This window comes from Mustela lutreola, chromosome 5 (assembly GCF_030435805.1).
Source record: "Mustela lutreola isolate mMusLut2 chromosome 5, mMusLut2.pri, whole genome shotgun sequence".
NCBI classification, from domain to species: Eukaryota; Metazoa; Chordata; class Mammalia; order Carnivora; family Mustelidae; genus Mustela; species Mustela lutreola.
The window spans coordinates 28272657-28293963 of record NC_081294.1 but is presented as its reverse complement, the minus strand read 5'-3'; the positions used below and the strand labels follow the sequence as shown (position 1 = coordinate 28293963).

Below are 21307 nucleotides of genomic sequence, written 5' to 3'. Positions count from 1 at the left end.
TTGCCACTGTGGTTCCTAGCCTCTTGAGTATCTGTTAGGCTGTGTGCCACTACAGACACACACTCCCACACATTTTAGTATATTCTCCTACCCTGCAAAAGATGTCCTCATGCTCTCACAAAATTGATATTTATCATTTGTAAAGAGTGTGCCAAAATATTTATATGTAAAGCTGAGTAAACTGTCAGCTGGTTATTTGTTCCATCGGTTCTTTGGTAACAGAGAACTCCCTATACCCCAATACATTTTCTTTGTCCTTTGTGTCACTTTTTGGAGCCCATCAGTACCACAACCACTTCCTACAGCAGAGGCTCATCCCCCAATTATGGCTCACAAATATATTGGAACTTAAAATAGAGGGTTCTGCACATTTATTCAGAAGGCTTGTTGTAGGTAAAAAGGATTCTGATTTTCAAAAAAATACAGATAGATTCTGATGCACATCTCTATTGAGAGGCAGTGTTTGAGATGAACTCTTCATTATCAATACTTGTTTTAGTTTTCTCTAAATATGAGTGGACTGAGCACACAGAAACTAGAAATACTAAGTTGGGTGGTCTATCATAGCTTACTTTATAGGATTTCTTATGAACTTGAGGAGAAAACACATATAGTACAAGTTTGATGAGTGCCGCGTGAGATGTGATGTCAATAAAAGTGTTAACATTTCAGATAAGGGGGAAGTGAAAAGGAAGTGAAGGGGAGAGCACAAGACCGGGAGAGCACAAGACAGAGACAGTCAGAGATAGAAAACCAGAGAAGATACAGACAGAGTGACACTAGGAGAGAGTAAGAAAGGACAGAGATAATAGAAGGAAGGTGAGAGACAGTGTGGAGAGAGAATGATGGATGCATGAATGTATGGATTAATGGGTCAATGGGAAGAAGAATATGTCTTTCTTAGCACTGTTCTCTGAACTTTTCCTGGGTTTTGCCTCTTAAATATATTGGTTTAGAGGAATCTCTGTACAGAGACAAGGTCAGAATTTTATATCTTGGAATGTGTGTGCTAAGTGTGTCCTAAGCTAAATCAATAAATACAAGTTTACAACATGCTTTAAGATCCCTTTGTAGTTTTTCTGTCCTTGGAAATTTGTCTGGTATTCTGAAAATTTTCACCCTGAAATATTTCCTGATTTGCAACAGCTCACCCACGCATCCGTCTCTTTGTCACCCATGGTGGATTGAATAGCATAATGGAGGCCATCCAACATGGTGTACCCATGGTAGGGATTCCTGTCCTTGGAGAACAGACTGAAAACCTGATCCGAGTAGAAGCCAAAAAGTTTGGTGTCTCTATCCAACTTAAACAGATCAGGGCAGAGACATTGGCTCTGAAGATGAAGGAAGTCATTGAAGACAAGAGGTATGGAGCTCTCTGGCCTTATGGTCACTTTGGATGAAACAAACTGTCAAACACATAGGGCACTATATGGTTCTTTTTTTGTAATGAAAGATAAAACTTCAAGATGTGGAATATTAGGTGTGTAGTGCTGACACCTGACATGTCTGAGAACAAGGCAATGCAGGTTAGATGTTGAGAACAACTTCTTCCCTAACTGTTGTGACCATCTCGAATTATTTACACAGGATCTCTGAGAGTTCTTCTATTTTGGGAGTGCTTATAGTAGAATTACACTGAGGCAGGAAGTTGCCTTCTTGTCCCCAAAATGCCACACTGTTTCTGGATTCAGGCCTTTGTCAGTGCTGCTCCCTAGAACATGCTTCCCTTCTCTTCCCAGGGCTAACTCATCTGACAGCCAAACTCATCTTCAATGTCTTCTCCTCAGAGAGGCAGGCAGTCTTTGTCTGACTGTCCTAAATACACCAGTTTCCCACTTTTAATCATAATTCACTTTTCTGTCTTAACCCTTCACAGGATCAGTCACTACCCCCATTTCTTTCTGTTTTAATTCACTGTGTGTTCCTTACATTAGAAAGTAGAAAGTAGCTCCCCTGGATGGTCAAGTGTGTCTCTTTTTTCTCCTGTGTTCCCAGGGCCTAGCACAGGGCTTTCCAGAAAGTAAGGTGGGGTGTATTTCTACTAAGTGAGTCAGTAAAAGGTTCCATGTTCTCTTATGTAAATTGCCATCCAGCATAAAGATGTGGTAACCATGATAAACTGAATATCTTATTAGGGTCTCAAGGTCATTTACCCTGATTTGGGTTTATGTTATATCACATATATTCATAAATACTTTTTCCTTTAGCCTACCAAAAGCTCCCTGGATAGAGACTCATCCTTAAATTTAGTCACTTTTTTAATAATTTGGCACTTTTTGCACTAGGCATGGATCTTTGCATGGATAGACCAGTTAGAACTTTTCCATGAGACCCAGCTAGACTGTCATAAGGCCAGGTCAATATCTTTTCCTTGAAACTGAGTCTTTTGTGCATATGCATGAAAGTGTGTGTGTGTGTGTGTGTGTGTGAGAGATACAAGGTCTCTAAGACTTCTGAGACCACATGAGTAACGCCCAACCTCTGTCTCTGCTAACAGGTACAAGTCAGCGGCTGTGGCCGCCAGTATCATCAGGTGCTCCCACCCCCTGACCCCTGCCCAGAGGTTGGTGGGCTGGATCGACCACATCCTCCAGACAGGGGGTGCAGCCCACCTCAAGCCCCATGGCCTGCGGCAGCTGTGGCATGAGCAGTACATGCTGGATGTCTTCTTGTTCCTGCTGGTGGTCACCCTGGGCACACTGTGGCTCTGTGGGAAGCTGGTGGGCATGGTAGCCAGGTGGTTGTGTGGAGCCAGGAAGCTGAAGAAGGCCTTATGGAGGTGCTGTCTTGGTGGAGGTTTGGGGAACCACTTGTTGTAGAAGGCTTTCCCTAGCACAGGGCAACCCTGGTGTCTTCCCTATATTGGCACTTGAGGGTTGCACAAAATTTCTTTTCACTATTTTCTGCCTGTGTTTAAGAATTCTTGTGAAGCACTCTTGGGATTCTTCTTTTGAATTGTGGTAAAATATATATTTTATAAAATTTATCATTTTATTTATTTTTTAAATTTAATTTTATTTTTTAGTGTTCCAAGATTCATTGTTTATGCACCACACCCAGTGCTCCATGAAACACGTGCCCTCCTTAATACCCACCACCAGGCTCACCTAACTCTCTACTCTACTCCCCTCCAAAATCCTCAGTTTGTTTCTCAGAGTCCACAGTCTCTCATGTTTTGTCTCCCTCTCCGATTTCCCCCAATTCACTTTTCCTTCCCTTCTCCTAATGTCCTCCATGTTATTCTTTTTACTCCATAAGTAAGTGAAACCATATGATAATAGACTCTCTCTGCTTGACTTATTTCACTCAGCATAATCTCCTCCAGTCCCATTCATGTTGATACAAAAGTTGGGTATTCATCCTTCCTGATGGAGGCATAATACTCCATTGTATATATGAACCATATCTTCTTTTTTTTTTTTTTTCTTCTTTATCCATTTGTCTGTTAAAGGGCATCTTGGCTCTTTCCACAGTTTGGCGAGCTGTGGCCATTGCTGCTATGAACATTGGGGTACAGATGGCCCTTCTTTTCACTACATCTGTATTTTCACAGTAAATACCCAGTAATGCAATTGCAGGGTCATAGGGTAGCTCTATTATTAATTTCTTAAGGAATCTCCACACTCTTTTCCAAAGTGGCTGCACCAACTTGCATTCCCACCAACAGTGTAAGAGGGTTCCCCTTCCTCCACATCCTCTCCAACACTTGCTGTTTACTGTTTTGATCATTTTGGCCATTCTAACTGGTGTAAGAAGCTGTGGTTTTGATTTGAATCTCCCTGATGGCTATTTATCTCCCTGATGAATATTTTTTTATGTGTTTTTTTTGTATGTCTTCTTTGTATTTGTATGTCTTTTGTATGTCTTTTTTGTATGCCTTCTTTGGAGAAGTATCTATTCATGTCTTCTGCCCATTTTTTTGACATGATTACCTGTTTTGTGTGTGTGTTGAGTTTGAGGAGTTCTTTATAGATCTTGGGCATCAGCCCTTTGTCTTTAGTGTCATTTCTGAATATCTTCTCCCATTCTGTGGGTTGCCTCTTTGTTTGTTGACTGTTTCCTTTGCTGCATAGAAGCTTTATTACAAGGCTGTGATCACCAAGACAGCATGATACTGGCACAAAAACAGACACATAAACCAGTGGAACAGAGTAGAGAGTCTAGAAATGGACCTGCAACTCTATGGTTAAATATCTCCAACAAAGCAGGAAAAAATATCTGGTGGAAAAAAAGATGGTCTCTTCAATAAATGGTTCTGGGAAAATTGGATATCTATGTATAAAATAAAACTTGACTACTCTCTTATACTATACACAAAGATAAACTCAAAATGGATAAAAAACCTCAATGTGAAGCAGGAATCTATCAAAATCCTAGAGAAGAACATAGGCAATCAGCTCTTCATCAGCCACAGCAACTTCTTTCAAGACATGTCTTCAAAGGCAAAGGAAACAAATGTGAAAATGAACTTTTGGGACTTCTTCAAGATAAAATTAACCATTTTAAACTTTTAGTGTGTATGTGTGTTTATAATTCAATTCTTAAATTTTTATGAAATCTCTGAAATTTATCTCTGGTAACAGTTCCTTCAGAGGCAGACTTGAAGCTTTCCCTGTCTTGTCATGAGAATTCATAGCCATGGTTTTTCCCCCTCATAATCAACAAAATGACTGACAGATAGCTTCCAGCTGATGAACCCTATTCCTACTCCCACCATGTCATCCTCTCAAACACTTGTAATTCAGTAAGGCCAACTTTGTGTCTGCTTCTTTTTGAGTTCCACTTCCATCCAGGGATTCTGATCAAAGGCAGCCAGTGAGCCAGGCTGATGCCTCCAGTCTCATTTCATCAAAACCTTCTCCATGGAGCAGTCTGTCAGCAAGGCCTTGATGGTATGGACATCTGATCTCATCATTCCCTGGTTCAGATCCTTTGTTGGCTTCCATGGCATGGAATACAAGCCTTCTGTGATTTATTTCTAGCTACTACTCCAAATGTATCTTGAAAAATCTGAAATAGATTCACACAGAAATGCTCACTTGATTTATGAATAAGGTGCAAAGACCAGTCAATGGGAAAAGAAAAATCTCTTTGGCAAGTTGGAAGAGTCTTTGATTTTTTTTAGTTACCTACATCAGGGCACTGACTATTACTGTGTACCATATACATAAACATTAACCCAGAGTGTATCATTGATCTAAATGTTGCTATGAACATTCTAAAGGAAAGTCAGCATAGTCTTTTTTTTTTTTTTTAAGATTTTATTTATTTATTTGACAGACAGGGATTACAAGTAGGCAGAGAGGCAGGCGGGGGGGGGTGGGGGTGGGGGAAGCTGTCTTCCCACTGAGCAGAGAGCCCGATGCAGGGCTCAATCCCAGGATCTGAGATCATGACCTGAGCCAAAGACAGAGGCTTTTACCCACTGAGCCACTCAGGTGCTCCAAGTCCCTGTAGTCTTAATATTGTGGAGATTTGCTCTTCAGATCACATAAGCTCAAATCACAGAAAGAGGGATAAATTGGATTTTACCGAAGTGAAAAACTTTCAATCTTCTAAAGGCATACATGAGAAGACAAAAATTAAACCATAGACTAGGAGAAAATATTGCCACACATTTTTCAAAAAAATTGTATCTAGAATATCTATACATTATTATAACCCATACAAAAATGGACAAAAAATGTTGAACGCTTCACAAAAAAGATATGTAAATGGCCAGTAATCACATGAAAAATTACTTATGTAATTACCCATGCAAAAGAAGGTAAATGAAATACTTGTTGTCTTAAGCTAGTTCTCCTTAATTCAAAAAACTAGCTCTTTCTGAAAAGTAGATTTCGTATTTTGAATATCCTTAATATGAGTACATTTTACCCAGTTCAACAATATGGCTCAGCTAACATTGACTGATTTTATGTTTGTAGAAGGCACCATTCTGGGCCTTTGGAAGATGCAGATTCTTTGCTAAAAGTGGGCTTAGTGGACTAAGGGCAGGGCAGCAGGCCAAAGTTGAATCTTAGTCTGGAAGAGGATTCAGAGGATCTTGATATAATCTACCTAAGGAGGGAAGTTTTTTTCTACCTACTCCAACACATCATATTTTTTGTACCCTTCTGTCTTTGACCTAGCTCTGTCCTCTCCAAGAAATGCCATTATGCTTTCACTGGAACAAAAGACTTCCCCGTGTTCTTCCTAGCAAAGATTTATTTCACCTTTATGTTCACATTAGCGTGACTAGACTTTACTTTGGTGCCTGCAACAGAGCTCACCGTATATCCTCTTTTGAAGCATTTTTTTTTGCTATATTGAAATTTTTAACATTTATGTGTCTGTATTTAGATACTCTAAGACCCTGACAGTCAGGAATGGGTTCTATTTATCTTGTTGTTATAGCACATGGCATGGTAGCTTGAACAAACAATGCTGAAATGACCAGATAATCTTTTAGAAAAAAGACCATATTTGATCCATATTTCACAACATATCTAAAAGTTGACTTTAAACACATTAGATATTTAGTACAAAAACGACAACATACTGAGTCTAACAGAAAATGGTGAATTTCTCCATAAGAAGGGTATATGGTAAGACTTTCAAAATGCGACTTAAAAATCCTGATGCCACAAAGAAAAGTCAACTAATGTAATTTGACAACATTAAAGCTTTTTTGCATGGTTAAATCACCACAAGTCGGGCCAAAATACAAACTCAACACTCAAAAAACTAATAATGCAAGAGACACTTCTCCAGAAAAGACATACAAATGGCTAACAGACACATGAAAAAATGCTCAACATTACTAGCCATCAGGGAAACACAAGTCAAAACCACAATGAGATGCCACCTTGCACCAGTTAGACTGGCTAAAAGTAACAAAACAGGAAGCAACAAATTCAAGGATGTGGAGAAAGGGGAAACCCTCTTACACTGTTGGGAATGCAAGCTGGTACAGCCAGTCTGGAAAACAGTATGGTGGCTCCTCAAGATGTTAAGAATAGAGCTACCATTGGCCCAGCAACTTCACTTCTGGGTATTGACCCCAAAGATACAGATGTATTAAAAAGAATGGGCATGTGCACCCCAAAGTTTATAGCAGCAATGTCCATAACAGCCAAAGTGTAGAAGGAGCTGAGATGCCCTTCAACAGATGAATGATAAAGAAGTAGTACATATACACAATGAAATATTATTCCACCATCAGAAAGGATGAATACCTTTCTGACATGGATGGAACTGGAGGGGTTATGCTAAGTGAAGTAAGTCAAGGAGAGAAAGACAATTATCATATGGTTTCAGTCATATGTGGAACATAAGCACTAGCACAGAGGACCATAGGGGAAGGGAGGGAAATCTGAAAGGGGGAAAAATCAGAGAGGAAGATGAACCATGAAAGACTATGGACCCCAAGAAAAAATCTGGGGGTTTCAGAGGGGAGAAGGATAGGAGGAGGGGGGTAATAAAGGGGATGGGTATTGAGGAGGGCATGTGTTGTGATGAGCACTGAATGTTATACTTAACTAATGAATCATTGAACACTGCATCAAAAACTATATATGAACTGTATTTAGTATGAACTGTATTTAGTACATATGTAGTGTTGAATGATTCATTAATTAAGAAAAAAGGAAAAAACAAGTAAATATAGGAAACTTCTTCCCACCCTCCTCAAAAAAAGAAAATAGTGAGAAAAATATATGTAACTTTCATGTTATATGTAACATATGTATACATGTAGCTTTATGTATATATGTTACATATGTATATATGCCACATATATGTAACATATATGTAACTTTCATCACATATACAGGACTACTATTCCCAACATTTAAAAAAACTATTAAAATTATGGGATAAAGCTATGTAAATTTACCTATGCAGGTATATGCACACATCAAAATCGTAGGCAGCTATAAACTATACTGAACAAGACAACTTTAAACATATGGTGACTGGATTGTAATCTACAAAGTAAGAAAGAATATAGTCTAAAGATAAATATAGTAAGCTAACTTTTATTTTTAAGACAAGAGAAAGGAGAGAGAGAGTAAAAATATAAATCTATCTGCATTTCTTTGCAAAAAAAAAAGGAGAGGAAGGAAAAGACAGAGTAATGTGATAGATGATCTATAAAGCTATTTTTGAATAGCATGAAGGTCAGGGAAACAAATGCAGGCCTAGTGATTTCTTTGTTTACATAGTTTGGTTTTCCAAATCACATTAGTATTTTACATATTATAGAGGGCACGGATAGCATGGAGCACTGGGTGTGGTGCAAAAATAATAAATACTGTTATGCTGAAAATAAATAAAAAATAAATAAAAAAACCCCAAAATAATGGTGAAGAAAACTCTATAATAGAATACAAACAAAAAGAAGAGAACTCAAATGTTTCTTTTTTTCTTTTTAAAGATTTTATTATTTTTTTTTAAAGAGAGAGAATATGCAGTGGGGAGGGGTAAAGTGAGGATGGGGGAGAGAGAGAGAGAGAAGCAGACTCTGCTGAGCAGGAAGCCTGATGCCTGCTTGATCACAGGATACTGAGAAAATGACTTGAGCTGAAGGCAGACACTTAACCAACTGAGTCACCCAGGCACGCCTTAAAACGCTTTCAAATGTAGTAACATAATTGCGTGTACTAAAAAAACATGAGTGAACACAACTGCATTTTGCACATATTGCTTTGAATATCTGTCTTGTCAATCTAAAGGAAAAAAGAACTGCAAAACGTCTGTTTTTGAGAAGACTATTTTTTGAGTAGTATGTTGGGTAGGGCTGATACTCACAGTTGGTGGATGAGTACATGGTAAACTTTCCAGTGCATAGCACGACTGAGCAAATGAGTAAATATACCAAAGATGTTGAAAGGAGATTTCTCAGTCTTAGGAAGGGAATTTACTAATGTGGAAATGGAGAGGCTTAAAATCACCTCTGTAGTGGTGTATTGGATTGGAAGGTATCAGTATGAATTCACAATTTTTCACAAATACAAACATGGCAATGTACATACGTAAAATTTTGTTCATATCTGTATCTATCGATTAATTCTGTCCACTGAAAACAGTTATAAGCAAAGGAGCTTCATTAACAATGAGCACTTCTGCCAACCATATCCAGGTTTGTGAGTATCATTTCTTACTAAAAAAGAACTGAGAAATGGAAGAATTTAAGACAGAGACAAGAAAAGTATAAGAGGAGTCAAGAAATTATGTGCAAGAAATAAAGAAAAAGTTCCAAAATGGTTGAGGTTAAACAGGAGTAACCCAATACATGGTGAGAGTAAAAGATGATAGACCACTGAATAAATATAAATTGGTGAATAAATAATAACAACAGATTGATACAGACTGATGATAGGCAAATAGATTGATGGATGGATGGATCGATAACCAGATAGAGGGGGAAAGAGAAAGGTTTTTGTAACAATACAATGTTACATGAAAAAAAGAAAGAAAAATTCAATTAAAATAATTGATAAGCCATCATGACGGCAATGATTGCTTCAGGTAAGAAATATGAAAGATGATAAAATGAGTGAGGGAAATTTGATAGAAACAGAATATTTACACAGCTTCAAAATGTCTCCCCACATCTTCCTAATTATAGGGTTAGAAAATAACAACTTTACAGTGGAGAATCTTGGTGAGTACCCCCTTAAACAAAGGATAGTTATCATCTTTAATGACAGGACCATCTGACATCACGTGCTTCCCATCGTGACTCACTGAGATGGAATCAACAGCACCTTTGTAGTATCCCTGAAGTATAATGAGAAACATCAGGCAAATCTAACTTGGGATCCATCACACAAAATAAGCAGCTTGTAGTCTTTAAAATATCAATGACATGAAAGACAAAGAGGGGGTGAGAACCAATCCTCACTAAAGGAGATGAATAGACATGATAAGTAAATGTAATAAGTGATCCTGGGTTGGCTCCTGCACCAGCAAATTCATATCACATCACAGGATATTAATCAGACAAGGGGAGGGGTTCGAATAAGGTTTGTAGATAAAATACCATGATTAGATAAACATTAAATGGTGCCTTCCTAATGCAGATTAAGTTTTTCATAGGGAAGGTAGAATACCTGAACGGTTGATAATTGTGAATGCACACGCATGCAATCACATAGTATAAGGGAAAACTGGAATAATGTTTGGAGAGTTTTCTAATCTTTCTAAGAAAGGATTTCAAGCATTTATAAGATTAGAACTTCTTGGTGCCCCACCACCCAGTCTTGTTTTGTCATGCCCATTCAGAATTATAGACTGACCTTTAGAGACTTAGTACTTCAGGTCAAGACCTAGCCTTCTAGTGGAGCTTAAGATTTAGGGGACCCTGGCACTTGTCATCAACAGGTTATTTTCCAAAGAAATTCTTTGAGCAATAAGTGTAGGCAGTTTTTCTTTGGGAATCAGCTTTGGGGATCTTGATATTGGAACACTAGCAAAGATTTTAAGCAAGTACCTGGGGCATTGGGGCATGGGGATGTCACAATGAGGTCAATAGAACAGTTCGGACGTGGAAAATTCATAAAAATGTCCCTAAAATGGAAATTGAACTGAGTCACCTGGAGATGGAACTATCTTGGAAGTGACTTCCTAAGGTCCCTACGCGCCTGGTTCAGAGTCTCTTCTCTGTGGAGAGTGCAGTGATTACAGGGACAGAGAGGAGTTAAGGAGAGTTCACTAACTCCTCCTTCTCACCGCTCCAGGTTAGAGAGGGTGAGGACAGATTGGCCAGTAGAGTAGGCACCCTGGGAGGAGGAGCAGAAGGGCCAGAAGTGACAAACAGAAGAGAAGACAGTTGGGATCCACCCCTCTCCTCTTCCCTAGCTGCCTGTCAGCACATTTCCTTGATTGCCAGTGCAGCATGTGTCCCCAGAGCCCACAGGTCACTGTGCAGGGCTCAGGGCACAGGGATCTGGGCACAGGGCTGGGTGACACAGCTGGTACGGGAGCTAGCATGGCGGGGAAGGGAATGTTGTTGCTAGTAGGCTTCCTTCTGCCTGGGTTCCTGCTCTCAGAGGCCATCAAAATTCTGACTACATTCTCACTGGGTGAGTGTTTGGCAGGAGAATCAGAGTCTGGTGCACCCCATGTACCTGCTCTAGGACTCAGACACATGCCATAGGTCAGAGGGTCATTCTATGTGGTTTTCCTTACAGGGCTTGAGTCCTAGGTTAGAGGAAGAAGAAGAGGGAGGGGGCCTGGAGTTTCAGAGTGGAGTTTCTACTGCTGGGGATAGGGAAGATAGTTGTGGAGAAATCAGTTGTGTCCTTTCATCTCATTTTATCCTCTCTGGAAGGGTTTCCCATTGTGCATATCTGGGGCCAGAATTTAGTTCCAGACTGACCTGGAGACCTTAAGCCATCTACTCTAGTGAAAGAAGATACTTTCAGAGGCACACCCTAAAAATCTGGGGGTGTGGAGTAGATACCAGTAGAAAGTGGATGGTGAGGTCAGTTTTAGGGTCTTGGAGACAGCGCAGACTAAAAATGTGTCAGTGATAGGACACCTAGAAGACTGGCAGAGCAGAGGACAATCAAATTCTTAGAGTCCCTCTCTCTTTTGCCTGTGCTGCTGGAAGCTTTTAAAGGACAGTGAAGCAGTTAATTTTGTCAATGAAATTTGTCCCCTTACTTTTCCCCAATGGGAACAGAAGGGCAACAGGCACACTTATTAGGATAATGAGTTACCATAGGATGGAGTTTCCCCCAAGAATATTTTGGACCCACTGTGAAAGGATAGGGGGCTACTGGGATCACTTTAAATCCCTATGTATCTGGGGATCCTAGAGCTAGAAGAAACCACCAAGTTCATCTAATTGGATATCCCTAATTTATTTCCTGACCGGGAACCTGAGGGTCAGGGAAATGAGGGGCATTTTGCAAGAGCACACCAGACCTCCCTGATGGACAAATTCGGACTTTACTCACTATTTCTTACCTCAAAATGATCCTCTTCCTCAGAATCTACACTTTACAGTGGGGATTCCTAAAAACCAGTATTTAAAAAAACTGTTTTCTATTTTAAAACTATTTTTGGTGAAAAAGGTGGCAGAACAAAAGTATTTTTAAAGTACGTGTTCTCTGGATTCTGGGAGGGAGCACGTATGGTTTAGAAGAGCTAGAAACCCCACCTCTGGTCCAGAATGCACTGGTTTCCCCAATACCCTCAGGAATGGCTGCCTCTGTGGATGGCTTCTTCCCTGCATCCATTTTTCTCAAGGATTTAATGTGATCCATTGAAGGCAGTCTGAGGAGGAGAGGGGTTTGTGTTATATATAACTGGCATTACCCCAGCCAACACAGTATAGATATAAAAAACTAGAGTAATTTCCACAGATACACACCATTACTGTAGTCTGACATCCCTCTTGCCTACTTAGTAATCATGAGATCTTCATCTTCCAAATAACCATCACTTCCCACGTGGGCAAAGTCTATAGCTTTCTTCCTACTCTGACTTTTTCTGCTGCCAAGATCCATAGAGTCAACAAAAATCTCCATGGTGGCTTATGGTCTTTCACAGTCATTGCATTGATAGAACCCGTACCACCCTAGAGGATCAAACTTCCTCTTCATTAGAATCTCAGGAATCTTAAGATGGGTGATATCCAAACCTATCATGTGTAGGATTCTGTAGTTCCATCCAAAGGTCCACAGTTGTCCTGAATGACTTAATTTCATACTCAGCAATTTTCAAGCTCCAATTGGAAACATCCTGTCAAATATTTTTGAATCTCAGGGATTTGGGTTCTAAGTGGTGGGTCTACCTCCTCATGCTCCAACGACTATTTCTCAGTCTGATATTCAAGTTCCCAGTTTCTGGGTCTGACTCTAACATAAATTTCCTAAGGGAATTATTCCATAAAGATCTCTGACCAGTTGTTCAATGGGAACTCTTCCCACTCTCCTCCATAGTAATGTGCCTAATTTCCACTGTGTCCCCGTAAGAGCTGGCTAATATCAGTATGTACCTAGGATCAGGAACTCCTAAGGCCTAAGTAGAGAAGCTTGTCACAGTGACATGGAGACCTTGAATCACAAAAGGAAATCTTGATGGAGCATTTACACTGGTTGGGATTTGGACACACACTGGGTAAGTGTCTTGGCTGCTGCTTACTCAAACTGCTACAGGGGGACTGAAGAAACTCATCTTCCTCTGCTCACAGTCAACTCTATGCCCTCTTACCTTGGATTTCTCTATCCAACACATCAATTTCAGACCCTCCATTCTCATTTTTACAAAATGAAATTTTGTGTTTTTCCTAGGTGGAAGCCATTATCTACTGCAGGACTGGGTATCTCAGATTCTTCAAGATCATGGTTACAATGTCACTATGCTTTTTTATGGAGAAGAATTTTTTTTTTAATTTTTTATTTTTTATAAACATATATTTTTATCCCCAGGGGTACAGGTCTGTGAATCACCAGGTTTACACACTTCACAGCACTCACCAAAGCACATACCCTCCCCAATGTCCGTAATCCCACCCCCTTCTTCCAACCCCCCTCCCCCCAGCAACCCTCAGTTTGTTTTGTGAGATTAAGAGTCACTTATGGTTTGTCTCCCTCCCAATCCCATCTTGTTGGGGGCTTAAGTGGGTAGGAGAAGAATCTATGGAGAAGAATTTTTAATCCCAGGTGTGTTTTTGTTTGTTCGTTTGTTTTTTGTAATCATTGAATTCTTCTATCCCAGAGAGACTATGTCTTCTGTATAACACTGCTTAGCACAAAATCTGTTTGAATATAGCTATATTGAATAAAGGGGGAAAATATGTGCATGTATGTTCATGTTATCTCCTGGATATCATATTAAGATTTGTAGATCTGGCCTCTGCATGTCATAACTCCATGTTTTACCCCCTCAGCTAGGTGTCACTTCATCTAGGCAAAACTCTGTATATCATTATTGTTCATTTTGATAACTCTACTCTGTGGTGTGCCTTTAATTGTGTTGAACAGAATTGTTCAGCCATATTTACAGTTTTTGTTATTTAAGGAGAGCTGCTCTTCTTGTTTCATATGTTACTTTCTACTCCTGTTATGAGACCTGAACTTTTAAGAAAGCATTTTTAAAGGATGTCTTTTAATCATGTCCTAGGATCAGACCTATCAATGAGATGAGCCTATATTCTTGAGTGTCTCTGGCTGCCCATGACTTGTGCATAATGATGTCAGAAGTTCTTGAGTCCTTGGTCTAAATACCCAGTAGTGCCATTGCTGAGTTGTAGGGTAGCTCTATTTAACATCTTGAGGAACTTCCATACTGTTTTCCAGAGTGGCTGTACCGCCTTTCATTCCCACAAACAGTGTAAGAGGGTTTCCTTTCTCCACATCCTTGCCAACATTTGTTGTTCCCTGTCTTGTTAATTTTAGCCATTCTAACTAGTGTAAGGTGTTATATGTAACTAATGAACCATTGAACATTACATCAAAAATAATGATGTATTATATGTTGACTAATTGAATCTGAATTAAGAAAATCCAAAAAAATCTATAGCTAAGATGAAGCTCATCAATCTTGAGAAATCTTCTCTGTTGACAGACAAGGACACAGAGGACCAGAGAACTCAAAAGATTTGTTCAATTCCACATAGCAGGTTAATAATAGAGTGGGTGGATCCAGAACTTTAAGCTCTGGGTGTCTCATTCAAACTTGCTGAGACTTTAATTTTAAAAAATCCAAAACTAATGATTGTTGATGAAAAACAAGTCTGAGCAATTATGAAATTCTGAAGATGAACTTCAGGCTCTGTTGCTGTTTAATCACCCTCTGGATTAAGTACTATATTGTTCACTAGATTTCCTTTCTGTACACATCCCTTTGTATCTGCCTTGTCAGTTTGATTGTGTATTTGCCTTGACTGCCAACCATGGTAGTTGTAGGCCATTATCATTTCATTTTGGTGGTTCCCACAGATTGAGAAGCTGCTGAAAGCTTTAGATCCTCTAACTCTTTACACACACTCAAAACTTACAAACCATTCAGAGGACCCATGGATTCCCTTAGTTTTGTTCTTGGTTCTAAGTTTTAATAGTCCAGAGTTTCTTGCAATATTTACCATTCACCGGGAATTTCTGAGATTTAGAAATGGATTATTTATTTTTCTCTTCAGCAGTAGACTTTGGTAGAGGCTTGCAAATAAGGGAACACGTGATTGGATTACTTTTGTTGACCCGATTCAACACTCAATATTGAAACTTTTGAACCTACATTGACTACCTGCTTGGATAACTTCCTCATAAGGTTATTATGTACAACTTTAATGAATAAATGACGTCAGAAATAATGAATTAACCTCAGTTTCTAATATTGACTTATAAGATTATTTCTTTTTCTTTTTTTTTAAGATTTTATTTATTTATTTATTTATTTGAGAGAGAGAGATCACAAGCAGGCAGAGAGACAGGCAGAGAGAGAGGGGGAAGCAGAGACCCCAATGCGGGGTTCGATCCCAGGACCTTGAGATCATGACTCGAGTGGAAGGCAGAGGCCCAACCCACTGAGCCACCCAGGTGCCCCTGTAAGATTATTTCAATCACTAACTGAAATCAGAAGTATAAAATGCCACCCTAGAAGAATTAGTTGTCTGCAGTTCTGACTCTTCCTTTTCCTAAGAGAGCTTGCTCTACTTCTCTACCAGGTAGATATTGCCCAAGTGACAGGTCTTCTTTGTTTTGGGGGATCTGTTACATCATTGATGCTCAAGGGCTTGCCTAAAATCACTGAAGCAAAGTTATCTGGAGGGACATCATCATGACCAGACAGTTCCACCCCTTTAGTCAGCTAGTTCTGCTTTTGTTGAATATGGTTGTAGGAGAGAAGATCAGAAGATAATGCAAGGAAGCCCTATGTTGGAATTCAGGCTTTGATTGGATTCATAGGTTCCTCAGATAATCTATCAAATAGTGCTCACCTTAGCCTGGGAGTTAAAAATCCCAGTATCTTAGTCGGCTGTTATCAGGGTGAGGTCAATTTCTTTCTTTCTCTCCTTTTTAAAAAAAATATTTATTTATTCATTTATTATTTATTTATGAGAGAGAGAGAGAGAAAGAGAGAGAGGGGGGAGGGGAAATGCAGAGGGGGTGGGAGAGAATCCCAAGTGACTCTTCTGAGCATGGATCTAGTGCTGAGCTTTATCTCAGGAACATGAAATCATGACCTGAGCTGAACCCAACAGTTGGACACTTAACCAACTGAGCCACCCAGTTACCCCCAGGTCAGATCTTATTACTGGGGTTCATAGAGTTTAATAAATTACAACCAACATTCCCTCTGAATTTTGGAATCAATTGAGAAAAATCTACAGAAGTTAGATCAAAATGCACCTTTATCTAGCTGATCGGGGAGCTTTCCTTAGATCTTCATTAACTGTCAAGGCTGAGTAGTAGCTTTAGTAGAGTCTCTCTATAACCTCTGGGTTTTGTTCTGTTTATTCGTTATGGTGTCCTGGGTAGTTTTCTCCCATGTTTGCAATAATTGTTTTCAGGAAGACCCCAAACTCCAGAGCTTTCTCTCCCTACAGCTCTCTTTTGGTATTCTGGTTTTCTGCCCTGTGAGTTCCAGCTGCCATGTCCTCCCCCAAATCTGAAGTGCTCCCACAGGGAGATGGCCAGGCCAGATCTGGGTATCTCCTCCATGAGTTGTATCTTGGAAGTTTTCCCCAGGTATCAATGAATGTCCTACACTACCTGGGGTGCAATGTCTAAAAACCATTTTAACATGTATTTGGTCTGGTTTTATTTAGTTGTTTAAAGTCAGAATTTCAATATGGTCCTGTCGTCTTCTTGTGGCCACAGACCGAAGTTCCTTATCTTCATTATTCCAACCTGTATTTAAGTAATATCGGCATATAATAAACTGCATCTATTTAAAAATTACAATTTGATATATTTGGGCATATACAAATGCTGAGATACACATATATGTGCACAAATATATATATATATATATATATATACACTCACATGTGTGTATATACCTCTGAAACCATCAACATCATCAAGATAACAAATATATTTGTTCCTCCACCAGAATATCTCTAATGTCCTTCTGCAATCTCCCCTCCCAGCTCTCCCACCTTTCTATTCTCATTGCCTATCTATCACTAATATGTTACCATATGTTAGATAGCATTGTGTGGATTTTTTTAAATTTATTTTCAGCATAACAGTATTCATTATTTTTGCACCATACCCAGTGCTCTATGCAATCTGTGCCCTCTATAATACCCACCACCTGGTACCCCAACCTCCCACCCACCCACCACTTCAAACCCCTCAGATTGTTTTTCAGAGTCCATAGTCTCTCATGGTTCACCACCCCTTCCAATTTCCCCCAACTCCCTTCTCCTCTCTAACTCCCTATGTCCTCCATCTATTTGTTATGCCCCACAAATAAGTGAAACCATCTGATAATTGACTCTCTCTGCTTGACTTATTTCACTCAGCCTAATCTCTTCCAGTCCCATCCATGTTGCTACAAAAGTTGGGTATTCATCCTTTTTGATGGAGGCATAATACTCCATAGTGTAGCTGTGGTCACCAGGACAGCATGGTACTGGCATAAAAACAGACACATAGACCAGTGGAACAGAATAGAGAGCCCAGATATGGATCCTCAACTCTATGGTCAATTAATCTTCGACAAAACAGGAAAAAATATACAGTGGAAAAAAGTCTCTTCAATAAATGGTGCCGGGAAAACTGGACAACTATATGTAGAAGAATGAAACTCGACCATTCTCTTACACTGTACACAAAGATAAACTCAAAATGGATAAAAGACCTCAATGTGAGACAGGAATCCATCAGAATCCTTAAGGAGAACATAGGCAGTAATCTCTTCGATATCAGCCACAGCAACTTCTTTCCAGATATGTCTCCAAAGGCAAAGGAAACAAAAGCCAAAATAAACTTTTGGGACTTCATCAAAATCAAAAGCTTCTGCACAGCAAAGGAAACAGTCAAAAAAACAAAGAGGCAACCTACGGAATGGGAGAAGATATTTGCAAATGACAGTACAGACAAAAGGTTGATATCCAGGATCTATAATGAACTCCTCAAACTCAACAGACACAAAACAGGCAATCATATCTAAAATATGGACAGACACTTCTCCAATGAAGACATACAAATGGCTATCAGTCACATGAAAAAATGTTCATCATCACTAGTCCTCAGGGAGATTCAAATTAAAACCACATTGAGGGGCACCTGGGTGGCTCAGTGGGTTAAAGCCTCTGCCTTCGGCTCAGGTCATAATCCCGGGGTCCGGGGATCGAGCCCCGCATCGGGCTCTCTGCTCATAAGGGAGTCTGCTTCCTTTCCTCTCTCTCTGCCTCTCTGCCTCCCTGTGATTTCTGTCTGTCAAAATAAATAAAATCTTAAAAAAAAAAAAACCCCACATTGAGATATCACCTTACACCAGTTAGAATGGCCAAAATTAACAAGACAGGAAACAACATGTGTTGGAGGGGATGTGGAGAAAGGGGAACCCTCTTCCACTGTTGGTGGGAATGCAGGTTGGTGCAGCCTCTTTGGAGAACAGTATGGAGACTCCTCAAGAAATTAAAAATAGAACTTCCCTATGACCCTGCCATTGCACTCCTGGGTATTTATCCCAAAGATACAGATGTAGTGCAAAGAAGAGCCATCTGTACCCCAATGTTTATAGCAGCAATGGCCATGGTTGCCAAACTATGGAAAAAACCAAGATGCCCTTCAACGGACGAATGGATAAAGAAAATGTGGTCCATATGGCCCTTATTTTAAAGTCATAGTCTAATATATCTGCCATCAGGTCTTTCTCAGAGACAGTTTGTTAATTTATTACTTTCCTCTGAATTAGGGTGTTTCCTGTTGTTTGGTATCTCTTGAGTTTTTTGTTGAATACTGACCTGTTGAATTTAACAATGTGTTAAATCTGGAGATTAGACTCTCCTCTTTTCCCCAGGATTTGCAGATTTTTAAAATTAATTTTGTTTATTGTTTTTATTTTGTGGTTGTTTTAGGCTGCCTTTGGGTGAACATCAGTGTGAGTTGTAAATTTTTGTTTTCTTAGGTCTTTTCTGAGCCTTTTAGTGACATGAACAGACACTTTCTAATTTTCATCATATATGTAGTTTTTGTCCAATATCCTAGCCCTTAATGTTTGTCTCCCATAAGAGGAAAAAGAGAAAAGTCAGGGAGAAAAAAACAGATAACAGTCTCTTAAGACCCGTAGAAGTTTATTCAGCCAGAACAAAATGTGCTTGAAAAAAATATAGCATGGTGCAAAAGCATCACTGCCTTCTCTTTGTCTGTACCTATGTGATCAGAAGTAGCAATTCATAGTCAAAGCACAGACACCTGAGATTTGGAGAACATCCTTTTTACCCACTCTGGCTCCTGAAACCTGTGTGTAAACTGCTTTATGAGCATATATTCAGCTGCCTGCCATGAGATGTATGTTTGGGATGGGTGGCTGGTACTGTGAACATTGCTGGAATAACTGAAATTAACTAAAATTATATGCAATTTACAGTTACATCCTTCTCTGGAAGTTGACTACAAGGTTCCAAAATAATTGTAATTTTGACTTACTGCAAAGAAACTAAGAATATTTAAATATGTAAATATTTAAATTAAATATGGTAAACATATTTTGTGCTTAACTGATTCATAAATGTGCTGTCTAAAGAATTCTGTTGTAACAGTTCACAATTGGTTAATACTTAACTGTCTATAGAGACTAAGGTGTTTCTAAGAATATGAAATTCTGCTAACTGTAACTAAGACTGATGGAAATAAAGGAAACAACTCTGTATGTGGAAAAGTAGGAGATACGTAAGAAAGATAAGGAATGGAAATGCATTTTTTTGAGGAGATGGTTGTTTGGAAAGAAATGGAATGGGACACAATCTGAAGGCAAAGGAAAGTTGTAGAAGGTTTCTGAAGGGAAAATTTTGCAATGGAATTTTAGGTATGGTAGGAATGGACTAATATTGAAGTGAATTTTAAATAGACACTGGTATAAAGTCTGCTTTCTCTCTGTTCAAAAAGATGAAGTTTTCTTAGATTAATTGACCTGCTGTTAAGAAGAAAATGTAAACAGTTTCCTCTTTGCCTGACCAGAAAAACCATTTTCCACATTTTGCCTACATCAGGTCTTTAACATCCCTAATTATTTTCAGGTATGTGCTTTAAAACTTTATAAGATTTTAGCAAATGTTGACAAGACTTAAATTATAAATGAAATCTCTTTAGCTCATTAGGCTTTTCCTTGGTATGCTAAGTTACTCAGGAAGTACTGCTAAACAAATGATAAACCTTGGGTTACATTTGGGTAAATGCTATAACTGTTCTACAGGTTCTATACATTAATGTTTTGACTTGCTATTTTAATTATTGAAGTGTTATGTACTACAGAAATAACCTGATTTACTTGCCAGCTATATTGTAAACTCTCATCTCATCAACTCTTTAACCATATCTATTTTGAGCTTTTGTCATTTATAGTTGTTTTAATTCTCTTGCAAAATGAGTTTCACCTTAATGGAGATTCATATAAAGGACTTTCAGGACAACACAGGTATTAAATATCTTTAAGATAAGAACTGAAATGAGTAAGAATTTCCAGAACTAACTAAAGCTGCATTCAAACTAAACCAAAATTAGTAACATGGGACTAAATGAATAAAAGATTATAGTGTGTCTCATTTTAAACACTGCTAGTTCTCTAATGTTTGCTATTTTAGACTAAGGAAACTTCTTTCTTAAGATATCTGTGACTTACAGAAATATAAAAATATTCATTTGTAAACAAATCAAAGCATTCAACTTTTCTCTCTATCTGAACCCTCTGAAACTCAAGGTACTGTTTATTGTAATGATACTCAAGTTCCCTTGTTTCTGGCTCCTACACTAGATTCCAGAACAAGCTCTGATTGGTTGTCCAATAGGAATGTTTCCCTCCCTCTTACACATGAGTGTCTCGAGATTTCTACCAGTATAGTTATTTCTTTAGGACATGGTGTTTCCATAAGGCTTGGCTAAAATACACGATGTACCAAGATCAGAAACTCCTTCAGGCCTTAGTTTAGAGAAGCTCCTCACACTGGTATGGTGACCATAATCACAGACAAGTCTTTGATGGAGGATTGCCACAGGCAGTTTCTAGGTATCTCAGCTGCTGCTTACCTAAAGTGAGACAGGGAGACTGAAGAAACTCATCTTCCTCTGCTCACCATCAACTCTCTGTCCTTTTACCTTGGATTTCCCATTCCCACATCAATTTCAGACCCTCTGTT

At 39.0% G+C, this 21307-nt stretch overlaps 1 protein-coding gene and 1 pseudogene across 1 annotated transcript in view; both read left to right on the top strand.

Annotated features, from left to right (window-relative positions):
- Window positions 1–2822, top strand: part of LOC131831106 (UDP-glucuronosyltransferase 3A2-like) — a 41259-nt gene extending 38437 nt beyond the window's left edge. The window contains exons 7-8 of the mRNA XM_059173337.1: window positions 1147–1366; window positions 2501–2822. Coding sequence (XP_059029320.1) covers window positions 1147–1366; window positions 2501–2822 — 542 coding nt within the window. The remainder of the gene's footprint in view (window positions 1–1146; window positions 1367–2500) is intronic.
- Window positions 2823–9491: 6669 nt separating this feature from the next.
- Window positions 9492–21307, top strand: part of LOC131831105 (UDP-glucuronosyltransferase 3A1-like) — a 43952-nt pseudogene continuing 32136 nt past the window's right edge.